Genomic DNA, 23,681 nt, shown 5'->3' on the forward strand with positions numbered 1-23,681 from the left:
GGGTCTAGTATCCAGAATTTAAAAAGAACTCCTACAACTGAATAATAAAAAGATAACCCAATCTTAAAATGAACAAAAGATTTGATTATGTTTTCCCAAAAAGATATACAAATGGTCAGTAAGTACATACAAGATGCTCAATGTCATTGTCATTAGGGAAATGCAAATCAAAACCACAAGGAAAAAAAAAAAACCACAATGAGATACCACTTAATACCCATAAGGATTGCTATACTAAAAAAAAAAAAAAAAGGAAAATATGTGTTGGCAAGGATGTGGAGAAACTGGAACCCTAGTGCACTGCTGGTCGGAATGTAAAATGGTGCAGCCACTGTGGAAACAGTTTGGCAGTTACTCAAAAATTAAGCAGAGTTACCCTATGATCCGGCAATTCCACTCCTACGTATATACCTAAGGCAGGAACTCAAGGCAGGAACTCAAATAGTTGTATACCAATGTTCATAGCAGCATTAATCGTGATAACCAAAAAGTGGGTAACAACTCAAATATCAACTGATAAATGACTAAACAAAATGTGATACATTCTAAATCACTGATGAACCTTGAAAACATTAAGTGAAAGAAGCCAGTCACAAAAGACCACATACTGTATGATTTCATTTAAATGAAATGTCCACCGTAGGCAAATCCAGATGCAGAAAGCAGATTTGTGGTTGCTTAGGGATAGAGGATTGAAGGGAAAGGGGAATGACTGCTAATGGGTACAAGGTTTCTTTTAGGAGGGCCAAAAACATTCTAAAATTAAATTGTGGTGATAACTGCACAACCCTCTGAATACACTAAAAACAGTGAACTGTACACTTTAAATAGGTAATTGTATGGTATGTGAATTTTACCTTGATAAAGCTATAAAAAACGTTTATGGGGCGCCTGGGTGGTTCAGACAGTTCGTCTGACTCTTGATCTCAGCTCAGGTCTTGGTCTCAGGGTTGTGGGTTCAAACCCCACATTGAGCTCTGCGCTGGGCATGTAGCCTACTTAAAAATAAACTTATGAACTATAAATTTATAACTTCTTGGAAGGTATTACTAATCTTTTCTCCATGAAGACAATTGGGATTTAATTTCCCTACTTAGTACACTGCAACTAGATCAAAAGTACTTTTATTTTTTTAATTTTTTAAAATTTTATTTTATCATATTATGTTAATCACCATACATTACATCATTAGTTTTTGATGTAGTGTTCCATGATTCATTGTTTGCATATAACACCCAGTGCTCCATTCAATACATGTCCTCTTTAATACCCATCACCAGGCTAACCCATCGAAAGTACTTTTAAACACTTTTAAAATAAATAACTAGTGGCGAATGTTATCTTACATTCCAAAATGTTCTGGGATAATTATAGTACAGAATTTCACTAAGGCAAAATGTAATTGTACCGCATTCTGAACTGAGAACCAGCAAGTGAACTTACACTCAATGCATCCAGTTACACAAAGTGCAACAGAAATAGAGCAGACTCTGCATGATCAAAGTCAAAATAATACGGTTTAGAAGTGTTATACTTAGTTTTTGACTGCACTGAAAACTTCAAGTACTTAAAGAACATCAGGCTGAATCACCTTTGAGAATGGAATGGTCCAATCCAAAAAACAAACAAAAAACCAGAAGAGAAACAGATGAAATACGAGAAGTATGTGCTACTTTAATAGATTTCCTTTTTTTTTTTTCCTTACTTATGCTCTTCCAAGTCTAGCTCATGTCACAAGCCTAAAGAGGATATGCAGAGGTCAGCCAGTCTTGGCTAAAACAAGATAATAGTAACTTTCAACTTCAGGATATCTGGTTTAAATTTTTAGGTAGAGCTGGACTCATTTGTACTAACAGATTTTAAGATAAGAAGATAGGGGTGCCTGGGTGGCTCAGTCGGTTAAGCATCTGCTTTTGGCTCAGGTCATGGTCCCAGGGTCCTGGGATCAAACCCCACTTCAGGCTCCCTGCTCAGCAGGGAGTCCGCTTCTCCCTCTCCCTCTGCTGCTCCCGATTTGTACACACACACACTCTCTCTCTATCAAATAAATAAACTCTTTAAAAAAAGATAAGATAAAATGTGTATTTCTTCAGCTTTGTACCTCTCTATACAGAGTAAATACGTTCCCAACTTCTGTCCAGCAGAAATTATGTCTGTGAAGAATTATTTTTAACAGTACTTAAAACTTTTTATAAAAGTCTCAAAATTGAAATGCATCAAAATTATCTTATAGTCACCTGCCTGCTTATCTACCATGAATGATTACCTCTGCAGAACACACAAAGTCAAGCAATTCCATCCACAGCAGAATGAGCTCGTTTCCCAGTCTATGGAGGCAAGCCCAGAGGTCACCTGAGACAGGTGACAAAGCACAAGGCCAAAACCAAAATCAGTACAAAACAGAGAAAGCAAATTGGGACTTCATCAAGGGAAAGTTTTTGCAAAGCAAAGGAAACAGTCAACAAAACCCAAAGACAACCTACAGAATGGGAGAAGATATTTGCAAATGTCTTATCAGATAAAATCAGATAAAGGGCTAGTATCCAAAATCTATAAAGAACTTACCAAACTCAACACCCAAAGAACAAATAATCCGGTCAAGAAATGGGCAGAAGAAATGAATAGACCTTTCTCCAAAGAAGATATACAAATAGCCAAAGACACATAAAAAAAATGCTCAACATCACTCATCATTAGGGAAATACAAATCAAAACCACAATGAGATAACCACCTCACCCCATCAGAATGGTTAAATTAACAAATCAGGAAACAACAAATGTTGGTGGGGATGTGGAGAAAGGGGAACCCTCTTACACTGCTGGTAGGAATGCAAGCTGGTGCAGCCACTCTGGAAAACAGTATGGAGGTTCCTCAAAAAGTTAAAAATAGAGCTACCCTACGACCCAGCAATTGTACTACTAGGTATTTACCCAAAAGATACGTAGTGATCCAAAGGGGCACCTACACTCCAATATTTATAGCTGCAATGTCCACAACAGCCAAACTATGGAAAGAGTCCAGATGTCCAATAACAGATAAATAAAGAAGATGTGGTGTGTGTGTGTGTGTGTGTGTGTATACACACACAGTGGAATATTACTCAGCCAAAAGAAATGATGAATACTTACCATTTACATCGATGTTGATGGAACTGGAGGGTATTATGATAAGTGAAATAAGTCAATCAGAGAAAGACTATCGCATGATTCCACTCATATGTGGAATTTAAGAAACAAAATAGAGGAACATAGAGGAAGGGAGAGAAAAATAAAACAAGACGTAATCAGAAAGGGAGACAAACCATAGAGACTCCTAACCATAAGAAACAAACTGAAGGTTGCTGGAGGGGGGAGGAGGGGGGGATGGGGTAACAGGGTGATGGGCATTAAGGAGGGCATGTGATGTGATGAGCACTGGGTGTTTTATGCAATGGATGAATCACTGAACTCTACCTCTAAAACTAATAATACACTATATGTTAATTAAATGAATTTATATAAAATTAAACTAAGTTAAGAAAAAAAAACATAAAAAGCAAGCCAAAAAGGGGGAGAAAGGAAAAGATTGGGTGAAGGTCAGTGCTGGGCAGAGAATGAAAGGATGACCAAAGCCAAGCAACAGGAAATAGAAGTGATCATCTAAGTAAAAGTAAGAGTCAGCGTGTTACAATAGCCAAACTGTAGAAGGAGCCAAGATGCCCTTCAACAGACGAATGGATAGAGAAGATGTGGTCCATATATACAATGGAATATTACTCAGCCTTCAGAAAGGATGAATACCCAACTTTTGCATCAACATGGAGATTATGCTAAGTGAAATAAGTCAAGCAGAGAAAGTCAATTATCATATGGTTTCACTTATTTGTGGAACATAAGGAATAGCATGGAGGACATCAGGAGAAGGAAAGGAAAAATGAAGGGGGGGAAATCAGAGGGGGAGACGAACCATGAGAGACTATGGACTCCAGGAAAAAACTGAGGGTTTCAGAAGGGAGGGGGCTGGGGTGATGGGTTAACCCGGTGATGGGTATTAAGGAGGGCACGTATTGCATGGAGCACTGGGTGTTATATGCAAACAATGAATCATGGAACACTACATCAAAAAAAAAAAGAGTGCTTTAAGTGGTTGGAGGTAGAACACATCTAGAGCATTAGTTATTTGTAATAGGAACAAAGTGTATCAGCAGTATTAAGCAGGAATAGAGAAATCTGATGAAATGAACATAAAATAAGATGTAAACATAATAATGACTGTATCTTTATTTTATTTTATTTTTTTAAAGATTTTATTTATTTATTTGACAGAGACAGCGAGAGCAGGAACACAAGCAGGGGGAGTGGGAGAGGGAGAAGCAGGCTTCCCGCTGAGCAGGGAGCCCGATGTGGGACTCGATCCCAGGACTCTGGGATCATGACCTGAGCCGAAGGCAGCTGCTTAACGACTGAGCCACCCAGGCGCCCCTGACTGTATCTTTAAACATCCACATGGCTCTTAAGTTTTTCTATCCCAACAAGTAATCTAAAATACAAAGGACTATATGGGGAAAGAAAACTCTAAGCAAAAGAATAATCTAAACAATTCCAACTTTACAATGTACTTAACCCCCATGATTCAAACATATCATTACTATATCTATTCCCACTTCTCCTTTCAGATAAATTTTGTTTTTGGAGTTTTGATGTGAGTGTAATTGGTGCAACCTTTTTAGAGGACATAACATTGACCCACAGAAGAGCCTTAACCCAGGCCTATTAGGACTTATTACTGAGAAACTGACCTGCACTTCACCAGTCCTGCAGTGATGTACCAGGGTTGTTATCAGTAACTTGTGCTTGGGCATAATGACCAGTTTCTAGGACCACTGAAAGCCAAGAGGGATAAAAGTCCCTGTAGATAGAGCAAGGGAGCTTCTCTTCCTACATGAAAATTTTACTCTTTGCAGTGGTATCAGCAAATATCTCTGTGGGGAATTCTGGGGACCTGGGAAGTTCTGCTTCCATCTGAGAGAATGCTGTGTGCAAAGAAAGATGTAAAGGACATTTATTGCAGTGCTTTTAAGGAGCACAAAAAAGTGAAGGAACCTAAATGCCCTCAACTGGACCAGTATGTTACATTACATCCATAAAACAGGATGATGAGCTGATGGAATGAATTGCGTTACATGTGCAGGTACTGATCACCAAAACATATGAACTGAAAAAAGCAAGGCACAGAATTATATACACATTATTATACAATTTGTGTTTAAAGATGATATACGGACCTAACTAATTCTGACACATAACCCAGCAGCCATTAAAGAAATGAATGATAAATGTGACTTCATAAAAGTAAGAGTTGCACACGAAAAATAGTAACATAAACAAAGTCAAAAGATGTTTGTTCCCACAAACTGGAAAGCACACACAAGAGAGCTATCAGTGGACAGCTCTGGGAAGAGGACCTGAGTGGCTGGAGGAGATGGAGGTGAGAACACCAGTATATTTACATTTTTTTCATATGCATGTATTGTCTGCTCAAAATGAAAAAAGTATTACAATAAATTTCAAAGTCTACCCATACATATATATGCTTCTATACGCATATACACGAGGAGCTGCTGACAATGATTATTCTAAAGAGGGAGACTTAGATTTTCCTAGTTAACTTTATGTACTGTCTGAATTTTTTATTATGAGAATATACGAATTTCATATTCCAATCTTATTTTATAATAAAAAAGACAGTTGTTTAAAGTATATAACCTTTGACCCTGAAATTCCACTTCAAGGACTTGCTACAGTTAGAGAACTGCAGACATATTTTCTAAGAGGTCCTCTGATAATTGTAATGGCTAAAGTTTGGAGACTACTTAAATTTTTTCTATCACTAGAGAACTGGTTCACTAGATACATATTTATATTCATACATACGTAATGCCCACAATAATTAAAACTCATTTAGAGCTATATTTACTGACAGGAAAAGATGCATAATATTCTTGAATGAAAAAAAAGTAAGATCATACTAGATTTCATTAATCTCTACTTACATTCATAGCATTATCTGTGAAGATGATAAAGAAAATAGTAATTGTCTCCTAATAGTAGAGTTAGGGCTTTTAGTTTCTGTATACCTTTCTGGACTATGAATTTTCTACAACGAACCTGTATCACTTTTACAATCAGAGAAAAAAAAAGCTATTTTATTAAAAAAATAAGAACTACCTTGAACAGCATGGAATGAATGAACAAACAAATAAAAGTACCCATAAAAGTACCACAAAACATTTTGGATAAAACCTACAAAGTGAGTTATAATGTCAGCTCTAGGGTCCAAAAATCTTTCACTGAGTTTTTCTTTTGTTTAGAATACATTACTTAACCCAAACACTTCATTATCTCCCTTGCCCTTTGTGTGGCATATGGTATGCCTACCACTCCTTCTGAAAACACTCTGGTTTTTCTCCAAGTTGCTGTGTACAGCCAATAAGCACAAATCCTGCTGCACAATGGGGTTGATCCTGAGTTTTCTCCTTCTCAGGACTCAACTTATTGGCCTCCTGGATGGACGTCTTTTTCTCTACATTCTATCCTAGGACCTCTTCTCACTCTACACTTTCCCTAGACAATTTCAAGATCGCTCGAAGCTTCAAGTACCTGGTAACTCCCAAGTTTATCTCTACCCAGATCTCTCTCTTGAGTACTAGACTCATGTATCTGCCTAATGGACATTTCTTTTTAGATGTTTAACAGGTACACAAAATTCAATACATCAAAACACAAACTTGTTCCTCTTCCTGTTTTGGCTATCTGTATGAATGGCAATATCCTGCTGTTCACGCCAGAAACCTAGGCCTTATCCTTGGTTCTTCTTACTTCTTCCTCTCTCACATCCAAGAAATTAACAAATCCTATCAATTGTTCCTCATTCCCTCGGTCATTTCCTAATTCAAGCCTCCAGCATCTCTTACCTAGGTAACTATTACATTCTCCTAACCCCAGTTCCCTGTAGTTATTCTGAATGTGTTGCCAAGAAATCTTTTTGTTTGTTTGTACGTATGCTTTACTAAGCCAAGCAATCTTTTTAAATGATTAATCTGAACTTGTTACTATCTGCTTAAAATCCTACAAATGGTCCCCATTGTCTTCAGAATAAAGTACAAAGTCCATGACATGATTTCCAAGACCCCACTTACTTCTCCAACTTAATTTTTTATACCTCTCACCTCACCTGTTACTACTCTCTAAGATCTGGCACTGAAATTCTTTCAATTCCCTCCATCTTTCCTTCCTATCTCTATAAATGCTACTCAGTGGTGGCTCTAAAGGGTCCTGGAGAGAGCTTTAGCCTTCCCTCCTACAACATGACATAAAAGTTCCTGAAATCACTTCAAATAAATAATTTAAGTTAAAATTTGTTTACTACACACCATAAAATCCCTATCACACTCCCTTTTACCAGATAGAACCCCTTCCTTTATAAACAATTTCAGGAACCAGATGCTACCCCTCTAGCCTGCACAGTAACTCCCCAACCCTCACTCACTCTTTTTTTTTTTAAAGATTTTATTTATTTATTTGAGAGAGAGAGAATGAGAGACAGAGATCATGAGAGGGAGGAGGGTCAGAGGGAGAAGCAGACTCCCTGCCGAGCAGGGAGCCCGATGCGGGACTCGATCCCGGGACTCCAGGATCATGACCTGAGCTGAAGGCAGTCGCTCAACCAACTGAGCCACCCAAGCGCCCCAACCCTCACTCACTCTTATGTACTGCCCATTCACTTGTGTAACTTCTAATTATCTTTCAAGTCGCAACTCAAATATCATCCTTGAACCCCAAGAGCAGATCAAGTACCCATATGGCAACCTATATATTTTGCCAATCACAGCCCTATCCCACTATGCTCTAATTACCTTTTTACTTGCCTGCATCCCTCAAAAGTCTGTAAGTTCCCTAAGGACTTAGACCATGGCCTATTGACTGCTGAATCACCCATATCTGGCACAGAACCTGGCATATTACACATATTCAGCAAATAGCCACCAAATAAATAAAAAACATTAAAAAACTTTTTACCAAAAACAAACAACTACAGCTAAAGAGAACAAGTACACCAAAAATATTCAATACCTGTCAACATTTGGCAATGTGCCAGGAACTGAGGGGAACACAATTACTGCCCTAGAGGAAATCTATAATATCTAACCCATAAACATTCACCAGAAAGACCCAAAGGACATATAAACATTAACCACATATACACTGAAGTAGTTACACAATACATCTATGAAGGACTAAATATGTTGTGTGGAGTGATGAGTGAAGAGAGATTAACTGGAGTTGTATGTTAAGATAAAGTAGTTAGGATTTCTGAACCTAAATGTTGGGGGGAAAAATTTCTGGCACAAGGTGCTGCCTGAGACAAAGGTCAGAATGGTTGTCTGATTTGATGGAGGAACAACTGTATTAACCTGTATTTCAGAATCACTGCAATGGATGAATGTGAACAATGTCCTGGGAATAGACAGTCTAGTCAGGTCTCACAAAGGACAAAGATCTTGGTCCTAAACCAAAGAAAAGGTAAAGCCACTCCAAAGTGTTCTCAGCTGCTTTGAAAAGTTTGGTGGTTTCTCAAAAAGCTAAACATAAGAGTTAACCACACCTGAATATAGCCCAAGAGAACTGAAAACAAATACCCACACAACTCAAACATTGAATGTCATAGCAGCATTATTCATAATAACCAAAAAGGAGAAATAACACAAATGTCCACCAACTCATGAATGAGTAAACAGAATGTGGTATATCCATACAATGCAATATTATTCAACCATAAAAGGGAATGAAATACTGATACATGCACAACATATACACACTGTATAATTCCATTTATATGAAATGTCTGGAATAGCCAAATCCATAGAGAAAGAAAATATGTTAGTGGTTGCCAGGAGCTGGGAAGACGAGGATGTGCAGTGATGGCTAACTGATATGGGGTTTCTTTTTGGAGTAATAAAAATGTTCTGGAATTAGATAGGGGTAATGAGTACATAGCCTTGGGAACATACTAAAAGGCAGTGGATTGCACCCTTTAAAAGGGTGAATGTTATGATATGTAATATATCTCAATTTCAGAAAGGGATTCTCAGCATTTTTTCTGCCATAACACATCTGAAGGACATGACATAATTCCATCAGCAAAGGCAGCTTACTACAGCAGGGACTGGTTTTGTGACTTTGATAACAACCATACTAAAGAATCTTGAGAATCATGACACTAACGGGTCTTCAAGTATTAAGATCAAAGTAACAGCTGAAGGTCACTTTTTAGTGACAACATCAAGAACTGCCTTGAAGTAACCAGAGATATCTAAAGACAAAAAATATCTTACTAGTTTCTAAGTAACAAAGAGATGACCAAGGCCTACCTAAGCTGGTGTGAAGGAAAGGATTTACAAATTGTTCTGAAGGAAGAAAGGACAGTAGGATTTTCATTCTCTAGCAGCAGCTAAGAACAGAAAAAGAATAAAAAAAGAATAAACAGACAATGAGGATTGGATTCAACAACTAAAGGCACTACAAGAAAGATGACACCAGCCACAGGGATAGTATCTATTTATCAACACTGATTTGGCACATACAGTTCCCAACTTACATATGGGTCACATTTCAAATGTTTTATAAATCATAATTCTGAACACATTTGCTAAGAGAAATAATTTTTGAAAAAGTAGGTAAGTTTGCAAATGGCCTATAGTAATTTATCATAATCTGTCATTATTTCTATGTTCCTAGCTGAAATCCAGGATGCTGGAAGCCATCTCCCAGCTCCCTCCCATCTCTTCACACATCAGATTCCAACAAGAGAAATTCCCCCTCCAATTTGTTGCCACCATCTTACAGCATAGAAAATTCTGGCTCCCCACTCCTCGTGGAGGTGAGACCAAAGTAGAATCATCTGCTATCCAGAGCTGTAATCAAAATGGAGTTCTGCCATGGCAGCTTTACATATGAGAGATAAATTCTTAAGTCAAGACAGTTGAATTTCAGAGCCTGCCCATACTCTGATTCAGCAACATTCTTGTGATGGAAAACTGCCACACAGAGAATTAAGGTGTTCGCTGTGAAGTAACAGAAACCTCATCATGTCCAGCGGGTACAATGGACCATCTGTAGTGCATGTACATAATACAACACATACAACAAGAGCTCAAAGGCAAAAAGGTGTGGGGAGGTAACATGTGAGAAGAAAAAATTCAAACAGACAAAATTTGCTGGGGTCTGTAAGAACACAATAAAAAAGCACCCCTCTTTATCCCAGTCCTCTTAAAACACGCTTTCTGATGAGATCTTCCTCATCTTTTAAGAGTCAAACAAAATGTTGCCATCTTTGACAGGCTTTCCTTGAAAACCCTAAACAGTTGGGACTTTCCATCTCTGTGTTCCAATGGCACCTTGTATTAATTATAGTGCTGATTAAATTGCTACAGTTTATTTACATTGATTTCCCCAGTAGATACCTCCTCAAATAATGGAATGTTTTACTCATCTTTGTATTCCCAATACTTTGGACAGTACTTGGCACATAAAGGGTCCAATAAATATTGGTTAATGAATGATTGAATGGAAAGAACCAGCAAAAGTAAAAATCAAATGAACAAATCCCAAATGAATTAATTTAATTTGCCAGTTTTGCTACTCAGAAAATAGAATTTAAGCATGAAACCTCCAAGTGGTTCTAAATGCACTGAATATCTAAGGTAGATAAATTCAACAGCAAGTAGATATAAAGTGCATAGTAAATATTCTGCTTGTCCTTTCCATCATATTTTTTAAAAGTTATAAGGAATACTCCTTATTGGGCATGCAAAATCTCCAGCAATGGGTATACATTTTGTATTTGGCATTTCTGACATCTAAAGAAATATTTAAATCAAATTGAACACAGATACAGAGTTCAGTAATATTCAGAAGAAAAACTATTAGATTCCTCCAGGGGAAATAAAGGGTTCCACCAAGTTCTGATCATAATTAAGGAATTAAAACTGAATTAAACCCAGCCACCCCATCCCTCCCACCCCCCACCACTCCAGCAACCCTCAGGTTGTTTCCTGAGATTATGAATTCCTCATATTAGTGAGATCATATGATACATGTCTTTCTCTGATTGACTTATTTCGTTTAGCATAATACTCTCTAGTTCCATCCACGTCATTGCAAATGGCAAGATTTCAGGGTTTTTTTGATGGCTACATAATATTCCATTGTATATATATACCACATCTTCTTCACCCATTCATCTGTTGATGGACATCTTGGCTCTTTCCATAGTTTGGCTATTGTGGACATTGCTGCTATAAACATCGGGGTGCATGTAACCCTTTGGATCCCTACATTTGTATCTTTGGGGTAAATACCCAGTAGTGCAACCTGTACCTCTAAAACAAATAATACATTGTATGTTAAAAAAAAAAAAAAAAAGATAGAAGGAAGGGGGGAGGGAGGAGGGGAAAAGGGAGGGGGGGGAAACGGGGGGGGGGGGAGACGAACCATGAGAGACTATGGACTCTGAGAAACAAAGTGAGGGTTCTAGAGGGGAGGGGGGTGGGGGAATGAGTTAGCCTGGTGATGGTATTAAAGAGGGCACGTATTGAATGGAGCACTGGGTGTTATATGCAAACAATGAATCATGGAACACTACATCAAAAACTAATGATGTAATGTATGGTGATTAACATAATAAAATAAAATTAAATTTAAAAAAAAATTGAAAAACCACAAAAAATAAATAAAACTGAATTAAAGCTCCAATGCAGATTGAATCAGAAAAGTCCCTTGTGCTAGCCACTTAAATAATTCTTTAAGTCAAATTCTCAGGTTCACAGGAGGGGGAGCAAGCTCTAGCCCATAAATCCCAACATCTGAAGAGATAAAGATGATGTATAAGACAGGTGAAGTAGCTGGTAAGTCTTTGGAAGTTGACCTAACTTCTTTTAGGCATTTGGGGAGAACCCACATTAAGACATGACACTAAGAAACATAAAAGTGTATCACTGTCTAAAGTAAAATTTGTTTTAGTGGTTGTTTACCTCATCTTGCAAAAGTATTACATTTTATATTCATAATTTTTACTTTCTGAAATCATAATACTAGAAAAGACCTTAAAAATTATCAACTCAAACCCTCTAATCTTACAAATAAGGAAACCAAGGTCTACAAAAGGCAAGTGACTTACCCAAGGTCATACTGGTAATTGGAGGCTGAGTCTGAACTCAAACTCAGTTTTCTAGTCTCCCCAACTTAAGAGTTTTTCCCACTAGATGAAGAACTGTATCTTAACATGCCTTATTAGAGTTTGGTTCCCCCTCCACACACGTATGTATATTTGTAGACATACACATATATGTGTGTTTGTATAGATATATCCATGTATCTACATACACACTTATTGCACTTGAAAAAAAACAGCGCTGTTCAGAAATGTATTTAAAAAGTATACCAGTTAATTGAAAAGCCTAGTCCTATGATAAGGTATTCATGTTTTCTGAATGACCCACTAAAACACCAAATCTCCACGTCTAAGTTTATATTTATTTAATATATTAATTATATGAAGCATAATGGTTAAGAGCATGGACTCTGGAGTAAGAGACCTCTTTGTAACCCCCTAATTGCAGCTCCAACATTTAATTAGTTGTATAACCATGGACAAATTTAACCTTTCTAACAGTTTAACCTTTCTTACAGTTTCCTCACCTGTAAAACTGAAAAACAGAACTGACCTGATATGGTACTCGGATATGGTACTTGGGAGGATTAAATAAATGATGAATATAAAGGGCTTTACCGAGGACTTAGTTCTTACTCAAATTTAGCTATTATCAGGATTACTGCCTACTAATTTCTGGGTTGCCTACAAAAGTGCCCCAACAAAGTTTTCTTTATATTTCTCACTCTCTCTCACAAACACATACACAATCCCAATTATATATTATCTGTTCTTCTGAACATAGAATGCAGCAAACTAAAAACACTTCAAGAGAATTCCTTTTGCTTTTCTTTTTTAGAGATCAAACTCTTACCTAAATTGATTTTTAAATTCTAGAAATGTCCATTCCCTATAATGAGAGTTTAGAATTTAAAAATACAAATTGTTTTCTGTCTTCTTGCACTTTTCCATTCTTTCGAACAAAATGAGTTTGGCTGCCTAAATTCTGCAAAGAGGAAATGCAACTGACTCAGAAAGAAAATGAATCTCCTTGCTTCCTACTGAGTACCCTTTTGGTGTTCAGACACAAAGGACACTCTCTATCTCATTTATGGTGACAGTGAGAGCAAATTATTTCCAAGATTTACTGTGCATTTATGTTTTAACTCTATTAGAATCTGAAATTATAAAAGGTCCTTTTTCCATATATATAATCATGCCTCAAATAAAGTATTTCCTCCTTTCCCACATTCCTTAAAATGCAGAGTTTATCATAAGTGTAGGATACTAGAAGGAGAATATTAATAATTCTTTAAGTCAAAGACCTTTTGAGCTGTTTTATTTCCTAAAAATAATTTAAGAAGCTAACTCTTCTGGTCTAAGTTCTTTTACTATGTATTCATGTTCTGTGATGCTTGCTGAACAACTGAAAGGATACAACATTTACATACGTTCATTTTAATAGTCAAATATGTCTAAACAAAACCTATTTTATTGTAAATCTCAAGATTCTCTTTGAAGGTGTTATTGTCTGGGTTCCTGGAGTACTCTGAAATTTCAGTTACAGAATGTATAATTTAATTTGAAAGTAAATCAATACTAGAAACAAATTATTTCATCATCATCTTTTTACAAAAGATTAAACAGCCACAAATTTTATTTTACCAGGACTAAAATGCATTAAATTACATTTCACTGACATAAAATCAAAAGAACCTCATAAATACAATGCTGTATTTTACCAGAGTGAGGTTATAAGAAGCCAAACCAAAAGTATTCCCTCTGGAAAACAAAAACTGTCTTAAGTAATTTTAAAACTCTCTTGACATTTGATCCTTTTTTATTTTTTAAAATTTCATCCTATAAACAAAATCATTAAAGGTTGCTGGAAAACAAGCCCAAAGAATTATAAATAAAGTTATTTTTTTCCAAAATGCAATGCTACTTTTTTAGCTATCACAAATGACTAAGAAACGTTCACATACTATACATTTGGCTATTTTTAAATTATATAATTCTTCTAAGATTATTTTTGGTCTAAATTAAAACCTAACCATGAGATAGAAAATGTGGTTAAAAGTACCTCTTGCCAATAAAAAGTATCATAGTTTTAAAATAAAATATAAAATCAAAGTTAATAAACTTATGTTTTATTAGCTTAGATTGGTAATTTATGAAAATAGAACTGGCTTCTCTCAGAGAGATTAAAAATAATTTAAAGTCACCAGAATTTTATAAAGCAGATGACAGACTAGTCAATGTACTACTATGTCTAATCTCATGGGATTGGGGATTTTCTGAATATGCCCCAAATTACATAATATTGGGGGAAAGGGAGATGGTTTAAGGCTTTTGAAAAATATTATATGAGAAGGATAATTTAAAAAATATGTCGGAATTCTTCAATGAAAAAATAAATAAGAGTCAACAGTAGGTATCTCCAGACGCTGATTTCTCAAATGTCACCAGATTATCCATCTCACTAAGAAGTACTTTTAAATACATGCAGCACACAGAGTATCAAGTTTTCAAATCCGTACCTTTTGCAGATATCTGTACTGCTTTAACTGCTGCATATAAGCACTGAAATGCACGTACCAAATTTATTAGAATCACTATCTTCTTTTAAGAGTCCCTTTTATTTTAAAAAGATATCTCACTAAATCTAAGAAAAACGTTGAATAAATATACACTTTTTTCCAACATCCAGAATATTAAAGTATTTATAAATATGGCTCCTCCCAACTTACTTCAGCTTTATGAATGGTTTCATTTTTTTAGTGCTAATATAGTTCTGAACATACCCTCCTACCTAATTTGGGGGAAAAAAAAAAAAGCAATTATTTTAAACCTGGAACAGCAGCTAACAAATTAACAGTGATATTCAAGTAAACCTACTTTGTTTACACTGAAACCTAAAGATTATATAATAAACTCTGAAATTATCTTTCCAGCAATTTTCTATACTGTCAAAGGCAACAGAGACAACATACGTTTTTACAAGAGGAAAACAAGGAGTTAATAAAATATATTTTCCCCTCAACTAAGAATTGCCTTCTCTTTTGTCAATATTACACGACATTCATCTACTGACAAAGGAAAAAATGAACACTTCACTTGCCTGTTTAAGAAACTAAACTGGGAGCATTACCAGTCATAGACTTAATTAAGTTATTTCTAGGGGAAAATATTTAAAGCAAAGAGACTATTTACAGTTCACTGCCAACTACTAAATTTTGGGGGAACAGGCCTAAACAAGATAGTCCTTATTTGTCCCTTGCCTTTTTCCCCACCACCCACCCTGCACCAAACCCCCATTGTTCTACGTAAAACTCACAGGTTAATGATATCTAAATAGCAATTGCTACATTTATGTTACAGATTATCACTATGAAGAACTCTTCAGCACCACATTTACTTGCTGCTTTCTTTCCCCCAAATAAAATCCAAATTTGGTAATAAATCAATCACAAACTGATGGGGGAAAGGATCACAGCTTCCCTTCCAGACTGATGGATGTCACTCGAGAGGCGTGAGGAAATACCCCAGAAGGTTACCATAATAAATTGAGCCCCCCCAGAAAATCATTTAAACTGACGTTTTACTACAATTTTTTTTTTTTTAATCTATAACCGAAACCCTTGAAAAGTATACAGCCCATGGAGTAGAAGCTCCTCTTCCCTATTAGCCACCAAAGTAGAACACAGAGGCAGCAGCACGCAGGATTTCGTGTGGGTTTGGATCCCTCGTTCGCCACTTCCTCCCCAAACCTGGCTGGCAGGGCCAGATGCTGGTGTCGAGGAAGTGGGAGACCGGCACGCCGGCGCCCCACTCTCCCTGCGGGCTACCTGCCTCGGCCTGCGGGAGCGCCGCCCAGCGCGGACACCGGCACAGACACAAACACTCACCCATCTTTCCTCTTGGCTTTGTAGACGTGACCATAAGTGCCTCGGCCAACTTTGCAGCCCTCGTATTCAAACAGGTCCTCGACCCGCTCCCGCTCGCTGCTCAGCTTCACTTTAAAGTCATAGTCCATTGTCACAGCCTCCGGGGCCGGGGAGCTGGGTCGGGGGGCCGGGGGACAGGGGTGGGGACCGGGGAAGCACCGGCAGCCGCAGCCCCCGGGAACCCGCCCGCTCTACACCCGGCGGCCGCAGCACCAGCCCGACTGATGCGGCAAGAGCAGAAGGCCCCGCGAGAGCCCCGGGGACATCCAGGGGGACGGCGGGGCAGAGGCCGGCCGGGAGGGTGGGGGGACAGGGAGGTTCCCCCGGGCGAAGGAGAGCAGAGGGACGAGAGCTGGGGGTGGGGAGCGGCGTCTCTGCCCTTGTCCCCGCGGGCTCCCGGGGCGCCGGCTCTCCTGCTCGCTCCTGCCGCGCGTTCTGCTCCCGCTGCGGGGAGCGGCGGGGCGGCCGCGGCGGGCTCTCCTCCTCTTACACTCGCACTCACGCCTCACCCTCTCTCACACACACGCTCACACTCACTCACTCACTCTCTCTCCCATACACTCAAACAGAAAGGCAGCGCCGCACAACAGCCGGTACCTCCTCAGAGGAGGGAGGGAGGGGACTCGCGGAACACGGCCACGGCTGTCGCAAAAACGTCGCGAAAGATCGGATTGCCTCCGGGCCTCCCTGCAGCCTGCTCAGCGGCGTCGGTCCGGCCTCGCCGGGGTCCGCATCTCGAGGACCGGGTGGAAGAAGCAGGGTACCCACTGCCCAAAGGTGCCGCCAGACGCACCACGTGGATTGTCCCGACGGCGGCCAGGGCCTCAGACTACAATGCCCAGAATGCACAGGCCACCGTCGTTGCCGCCCCTTCTAGGACTCCACCCCACACAGTGGTATACGGGAGCGTTGCATGCTGGGATCAGTAGTCCAAGGTGAGATTAGTTTCAATCGTTTGGAGGAAAAATAATTTTTTCTTACTGCAGTATCGCTAGAGTGTGATTTGGGCCATAAACTTAACCAGAGAAATTTACGTGCGAGGGAGGCTAGCATTAGAACCACATTTTATTCCACTTCCGATCTCCAGATGTGAAAGGGTATTATCATTATCGAAAAAAGTCTATATATTTGTAAACACCTCACAGACTATTACTTGGTGTATTCTTGTCGTCCACAATCTGATAAGGGCTGCACAATGATACCAACATATTGACACATATTACAAACATAAGTGAAAGTGAGACTCTGGATTTCAGCTCAGGTCATGATCTCAGAGTCATGAATGAGATCGAGCCTCAGGTGGGGCTCTGCACGGGGTGTGGAGCCTGCTTAAGATTCTCTCCCTCTCCCTCTTCCGCCTCTTGAAAAAATTGTATAGTTTTAAGATGTACAACGTGTTGTGTGTGTATATGTCTGTATACACACACACATATATATGTCTGTATATATACAGACATACATAGTGAAATGATTACTATAGTCAAGCTAATTAACAGTATTCTCACTGTCAGTAATCCTAGGGCAGGAAAGGAAGCCAGCCTTGGACGAGGGCAGAGAAAGACCTGCTTCCCTCTCCAGAGCTGGGGTGAAAGTTAGGGACCTGAACTCCAGGTTGGGAGAATATGATGGTTTGAGGTAAGCAGAACACAGCATCAGGATGGGAAGCTAAGGAAGAGATAGACATTAGGGACTTGGAGGGGAGCTTGGTCTATGTCTTAGGAGCAGTAACATCTAATATTCAATTTTAGGTTTTTCTTTTCTGTGTGGTAATGCCCTTCTGTTATCCCTAGGCTATCAGCCTGGTCTTAGCTGTGTCCGTGCTTGGAGGAAAGGAGAGGGAAGCAGCCCGAGACTCAATTATAAAAGATAAGAAGTGGCCTGCAGAGCCAAACCCATGAACTAGGAAAGACTGGGCACATGTTAGGTTTCCAAAAACTTGAGGAATGGAATCTGTTTTTAGAATGGATTTCCGATAGATCAAAGGATGAGGGTTCATACTTAATTGTTACTTAAGTGAATTGAACATATCAGGAACACGGAGCTGTCATTTCAGTTTGATTTTCAATTTCAGGTTATACTGATAGTCTCTTTACACGGTCACTGGAAGTCATGATAGTGCAGAGTCTTATGACCCTCATTGGTTCATGTTCTGAACAGTGTGCAAATAATGCTCATGCTTTTCATAAATGTGGTTTTATTTACATTCTAAATTTAACATCTCCAGTCTTAACATGCCCCCCAAACACCAGCCCCACATTTCAACTGCCTCCTGTTCAGCCTAAAGGAATATTCTGCTGTCATCTCAAACTTAAAATTTCTGAAAATGATCATTCCATACCCCAAACCTCCCAAATCCAGTGAATAGCAATGCCAAGAGACAGACATTCTGTTGTTTTACTGCCAATCCTAGGAGTTCAGGCCTTCATTAGCTGCACATTGTCCTTCAGTCTCATGCCAAATATTCTTTTGTCTGGTCTGTCCTCAAAGTCTGGATGCTTCCTCATACCATCTCTGACCTTTGCAGTCCTTCCCATCCTCCAAGGTACAGCTCAAATGCCTAACTTAGTCATGAAGCTTTTCCTCGTTCTTACAACTGAATATGAACCACCTCCTTTTTTTTTTTTTTACCAGAAGCTCCTACTCCAGCCCTGGTGCCATTATACTTTATTTGTAACTCATGTAGAAACATCACAGCTAGTTTGTATTTTAGTCATTTCTTTTATGTACTTAAAAAAATACATCCTTTAATGAACACCTTAATGACCGAGTCTCTGACTTACTCATCTCTGTATCTCTTAAAGTGCCCAGAACATAGTTTGCATAATTATATTTGATTAGCATGTGTTGAATAGATTGATTTCTATAAAGGTTGAAATGGACCTTAAGTTGGGGGGGGCAGTCATTTTAAAACATTTAACATCTTAACCTCTGTCTTGCCTCTGAATGTGTATTTTTTTGCAGTGTGGAAAAGAATTTGGTGCTATATATATCATGATGTATTGATGTGAAAGCCCAAGTGGGTCTTCTCAGAGTTGATCACTTCTCATCGCTACCACTTTTGTTTTCTTGCTTGATATTAGAGCGTGCTTTAAGCGGAAAGTTTCTAACCTTCCTTTCTGCAGGTGGAATATTCATCATCTTCATCATCAAAAAGCACATATTAAACGTCTACATTTGAGTAGTGTTATACACAAGAAAGAACAGGTTAGGTCAATCAACACCCTAGCCTTTTAAATTTTTTCAAAGAAAATACTAATGCAAAATTTCTCAATTAACTCCATCTGCATCCAGAATATAATTTAAAACTTGGAAACAACCAGAACCAAAAAGCACTTTCAAAAGTAACTTTCTGCGTGCCTGGGTGGCTCAGATGGTTAAGCGTCTGCCTTTGGCTCAGGTCATGGTCCCAGGGTCCTGGGATCGAGTCCCGCATCAGGCTCCCTGCTCCTTGGGAGCCTGCTTCTCCCTCTGCCTCTCTCTCTCTCTGTCTCTCATGAATAAATAAATAAAATCTTTAAAAATAAATAAATAAAAAGTAACTTTCTTTCTCCCCTTCATCATGTGCATGTCATTTGTTCTTATAGACTCATTTTCACATGACTGGAAAGATGACCACGAACAGTTGCTGAATTTGGCATCAGACACCTATCGTTAGAGAAGAATTGACTCTGTTTCTCAACTCCGGTTCTAAAAATCACAGGAAGGGCTCTGATCCAGCTAGGTCAGGGGCCCATTCCTGGACCCACAAAGTGTGCCCATGGGGGCAGGGTCATATAAGAATATGAGAGCTCCTTCATTCAGGGGGATAAGGAAGATGGGGTGGGGACTCACAGGAGAAGGGAGAAAGCTCTAAGTACCATGAAGGCTCTGAGACAGAGCAATGTGATAGAAAATGAGCCTGGAGGAGATTACTTCAGATTGGGTGGCTGGTCAAGGATTCTCTGAGGTAATGCTTAGTGAGACCTGAATGATGAGGAGAAAAACCTGCTAAGGTGGCAGATCAGGGTAATCCACGTGGATGTATGGTGTACAGCAAGTGCAAAGACTTTAAGCTGGGAAAGGAGTCTTGTTTGATAGGAGTGTCACGAGTAAGGGGGGAGGTTGTGTGAGATGAAGACAAAGAGGTAGGCAGGGACCAGATTATACAGGGCCTTTTAGACCATAGTAAGGGCTTGGATTTTATTTTTAGGACAATAGGAAGTCATTGGAAGGTTGTAAGCAAGGGAACCACCAGATGTGGTCTATACTTTAAAAAGAATATCCTGGCTGCTATGTTAACAATGGATTGCAGGAGATAAGATTGAAAGTGAGATTGACAGACAGACAGACAAGTAGGCATGGGACTTGCTGCTCAGTTGGATGGGAAGAAAGGGGAGGAATCGAGATGACTCCTGAAGATGGTGCCATTTACCGAGATGGGAACGACTTTGAGAGGAATGAGTTTAGGTCAAAGCAAGATATAAGACCAGCCCAGATTCAAAGAGGGGCAAGTATACTCCACTTTTCGGTAATAGGAAGTGTAAAATACTGTGGCCATGTTTTTCAGTTCTTTCATGGGTACATCTGAATCTGTGGATTTGGTGAAAGTTGAAAGAGTTCCTTTTCAAATGGCTTTGGTTCTCTCTGTAAGGTACAAGAAAAGTTTACCTCTGTAAGTGAGGAGACAGGAGTGGAAGGAGAAAGCAGTGAGATCTTTTCATGTCTGAAAAGACTACAGGTTTTAAACACGCTTTGGGCAGAATTAAAGAGATAGCTGGCAGAATATCATCGTGGGACTTCTAGCCAAAGTCGCGGGTCCATTTGCAGGTGCAGCCATGCATTTATATCAATATCCATCTGCCCTGTTGTGAGATTTTCATCACCAGCACTCAACAGCCCAGGTGGAGGCCTGGCAAAGACAGATGTTAGATTCATCCAGGGTTAGAGCCTTGCCAGCTGGGTTTAATGAAAAGAAGATGAGGCGACAGAGGTTAGAATTATTGGCAATAGAGTAGTTAAAATGACAGACAATGACATTTAAGCTGGGGAAGGAGGAAAATGAGAACAGGATCCCTTTTACAGCGTAACGGTAGTTTGAAATTTTTTAACTGAATTTTTTGTAGGATAATTTAAAAAAGAGTTATCCTCATTCCTGGCTTCTTTAACATCTATGTATGGTAGCAAGACCCCATCAAATACATACTAAGTAAAACAGACAGCTGAAGAAATAATATAAATAACAGGTTAAAAATGATTTCTTCTTTTCTTAGCTAATAGATTCCCATTACAGAGACTGATAAGGGCATCCCAAACTGAAAATGTCTCATATTTGTCAATGATGAATTCTGCTCCTGTGTTCTATAAGTATTAAGGAAAATTTACCTATTTAAATTGATAAACAATAATTATAATCTTGTCCTTTTTTCTTCTATTGGATGCCTTTTTTCTTGGAATAAGCATGGTGCTTTCTGTTTTTCAGTTCAAAATATATTTTGCTACACAACAGTGTAGCAAGTAATCTATAGGAACACAGTTTAGTTTTGTGTTCAGTTTTTCAAGGCTTAAAATATTATTCTGGCTTCTCATTCCAATATGCTTCATCCTCTAGCTAGCTAGACTGTTACTCAGGCCCACTCACAGAAAAGCCAAGTTTCTTCTGGCTGGTTCCTGTACAAACATGGCTCTCCTGTGAGCTACATAGCTCCCTTTCTCACACATAAACATGGTTAGGTCACCTCTGCAACCACCTGATACTTGATACCCGAGGCTATTTGTTTCCATGCAACTTCATGCTCAGAACCTCCGGAACTTTTCCCCTTTAGTAGCCCTTCCCCCTACCAGCCAAGGTCAGGTTCCATCAGATATTGTCCTTCTTGCTCTAAAACTCTACATCCTGTTTAAATTTTAAAATGTTGTTTTGTTTACATCATTCTTGTGCTCAAAAATCTTCAAGGACCCTGTGTGACCTTTCATTGCCGATAGCATAAAGTTCAAACTCCTTCATCTAATGTTCCAGGCTCTGTATTTACTTTTGCCTGACTTAGAAAAATGCTTTAAGGCAGCTTGCAATAGAAACGTTAGAGTGAGATTGAAATAATTAGCTCCACATAGCCAAAATTTCCCCAATCTGAGCTCTTCTGTATCTCTAGTGTAGCTCCTAGCCGGTTTCTCTTAAGCTGTTTCCTAGCCAATTTAAAACAATGGTCCTTAGCCTTGGGTGTCCATTGGAAATACCTGGGGAATCACCCCAGCAATTCTGACGTAATTGATCTGGGCTACAGCTGGGCATTGGGCGTTTTAAAGCTCCCTGGTGATTCTAATGAGCATTCAAGGTTGAGAACCACCACATTAGAACAAGTTTATTGATTCTCCCTGAAACATTCATCATTCCCCTCCTTTCCTCATCAACACCCCCTGCTTTTTTTTTCTTTACTTGCCTACACCCTGCCCACTCTTTAAGATACAACGGAGGTACTACCAGCATCTTTCCTTGTCACCCAAAGCCGATATACTCATAGCCAGTACCTTGTTTACACTTATTTGGCATTTAGCACACACTGCTTATACCTTTGTGTATTTATACTGTGCTTCAGAAGAAATCTAATGTGTAGAGGGACAGGGAGTGTTTTTTTATCCCAGAACATGACACAATGCCTTTTAAACTATATACGATTGTGTATCTTATGGGAGGTAGTGACGATGATGATGATGTTGATGATGATGTTGTAGCAGATGCCAAGTCAAGCAGATGACCTTATCCTTTCAGAGCACTGACTTGGGGCTATATGTGGGGCTACCCTTAGGCTACTGGAACCCATCTTACTTTGCACATGCAAAGCTGAAGTACCTGGTAATTAAGCCACCCCCACATTAACTTAATAACTATAGGTGCAAGTATGAATGCTCTAGCTCTCATAGCCTCTGACTGGGACAGTGCTGGGGTGACCTACATTGTCTCCTGTGTCCTCTATGAATTTAGGTCAAAGTTGACATACCATCCCTTACTTAAGCTCCTTTCATTCCCAGTTTCACTCCCCTATTCCCTTACTGGTTTTTCCAGGGAACACTTCCTAAATAAAGTATTTTTACATGAATCCTTATCTAAGGTTTTCTGTGGGGGGTGGGGGTGGGAAACCCACCATAGACAGACAATAATATGATAATAGAAATAGCAGCTATTATTTATTGAATATTTTCTGTGTGCAAGACATGAATTCATTTACTCCTCAGAATTAAGTAGGTCCTATGGTTATCCTCATTTTACACTTTAGGACATGGAGCGGTATAGCAATTAAGTAATTGGCCCAAGGTCACAGATGTAAAAGAAGGAACTGAAAAAAAGAGATGAATAAGCTTACAGGGCAAGGACAGTAGGAGAATCAAATCAAATTTTAAAAAATTAACTTCAACCAATTTACCAGTTAAGCTCTGTGGGCTTAGAAACTAAACCACTGTGTATACTTTTTTTTTAATGAAATGAATTCTGAGTTCCGATAAACAATTTACAAATTTTCAAATGCAATCAATTTTTATTTTTTTAACTTTATTTTATTGTGTTATGTTAG

The 23,681-nt window shown here is 38.9% G+C and overlaps 1 protein-coding gene across 3 annotated transcripts in view; it reads right to left on the bottom strand.

The window, feature by feature from the left end:
• The window catches only part of CDK8 (cyclin dependent kinase 8), a 127,248-nt gene extending 110,251 nt beyond the window's left edge, over positions 1-16,997 (bottom strand). Inside the window, exon 1 of one of the 3 annotated variants that reach the window (XM_035003658.1) lies at positions 16,099-16,997. In XM_035003658.1, the coding sequence (XP_034859549.1) occupies positions 16,099-16,226 (128 nt within the window). In that variant the 5' untranslated portion in view covers positions 16,227-16,997. The remainder of the gene's footprint in view (positions 1-16,098) is intronic. The other 2 variants (XM_035003657.1, XM_035003659.1) reach the window with 2 other exon arrangements.
• Positions 16,998-23,681: the final 6,684 nt, after the last annotated feature.

This window comes from Mirounga leonina, unplaced genomic scaffold (genome assembly GCF_011800145.1).
Source record: "Mirounga leonina isolate KUSES-001 unplaced genomic scaffold, KU_Mleo_1.0 Mir_127, whole genome shotgun sequence".
NCBI classification, from domain to species: Eukaryota; Metazoa; Chordata; class Mammalia; order Carnivora; family Phocidae; genus Mirounga; species Mirounga leonina.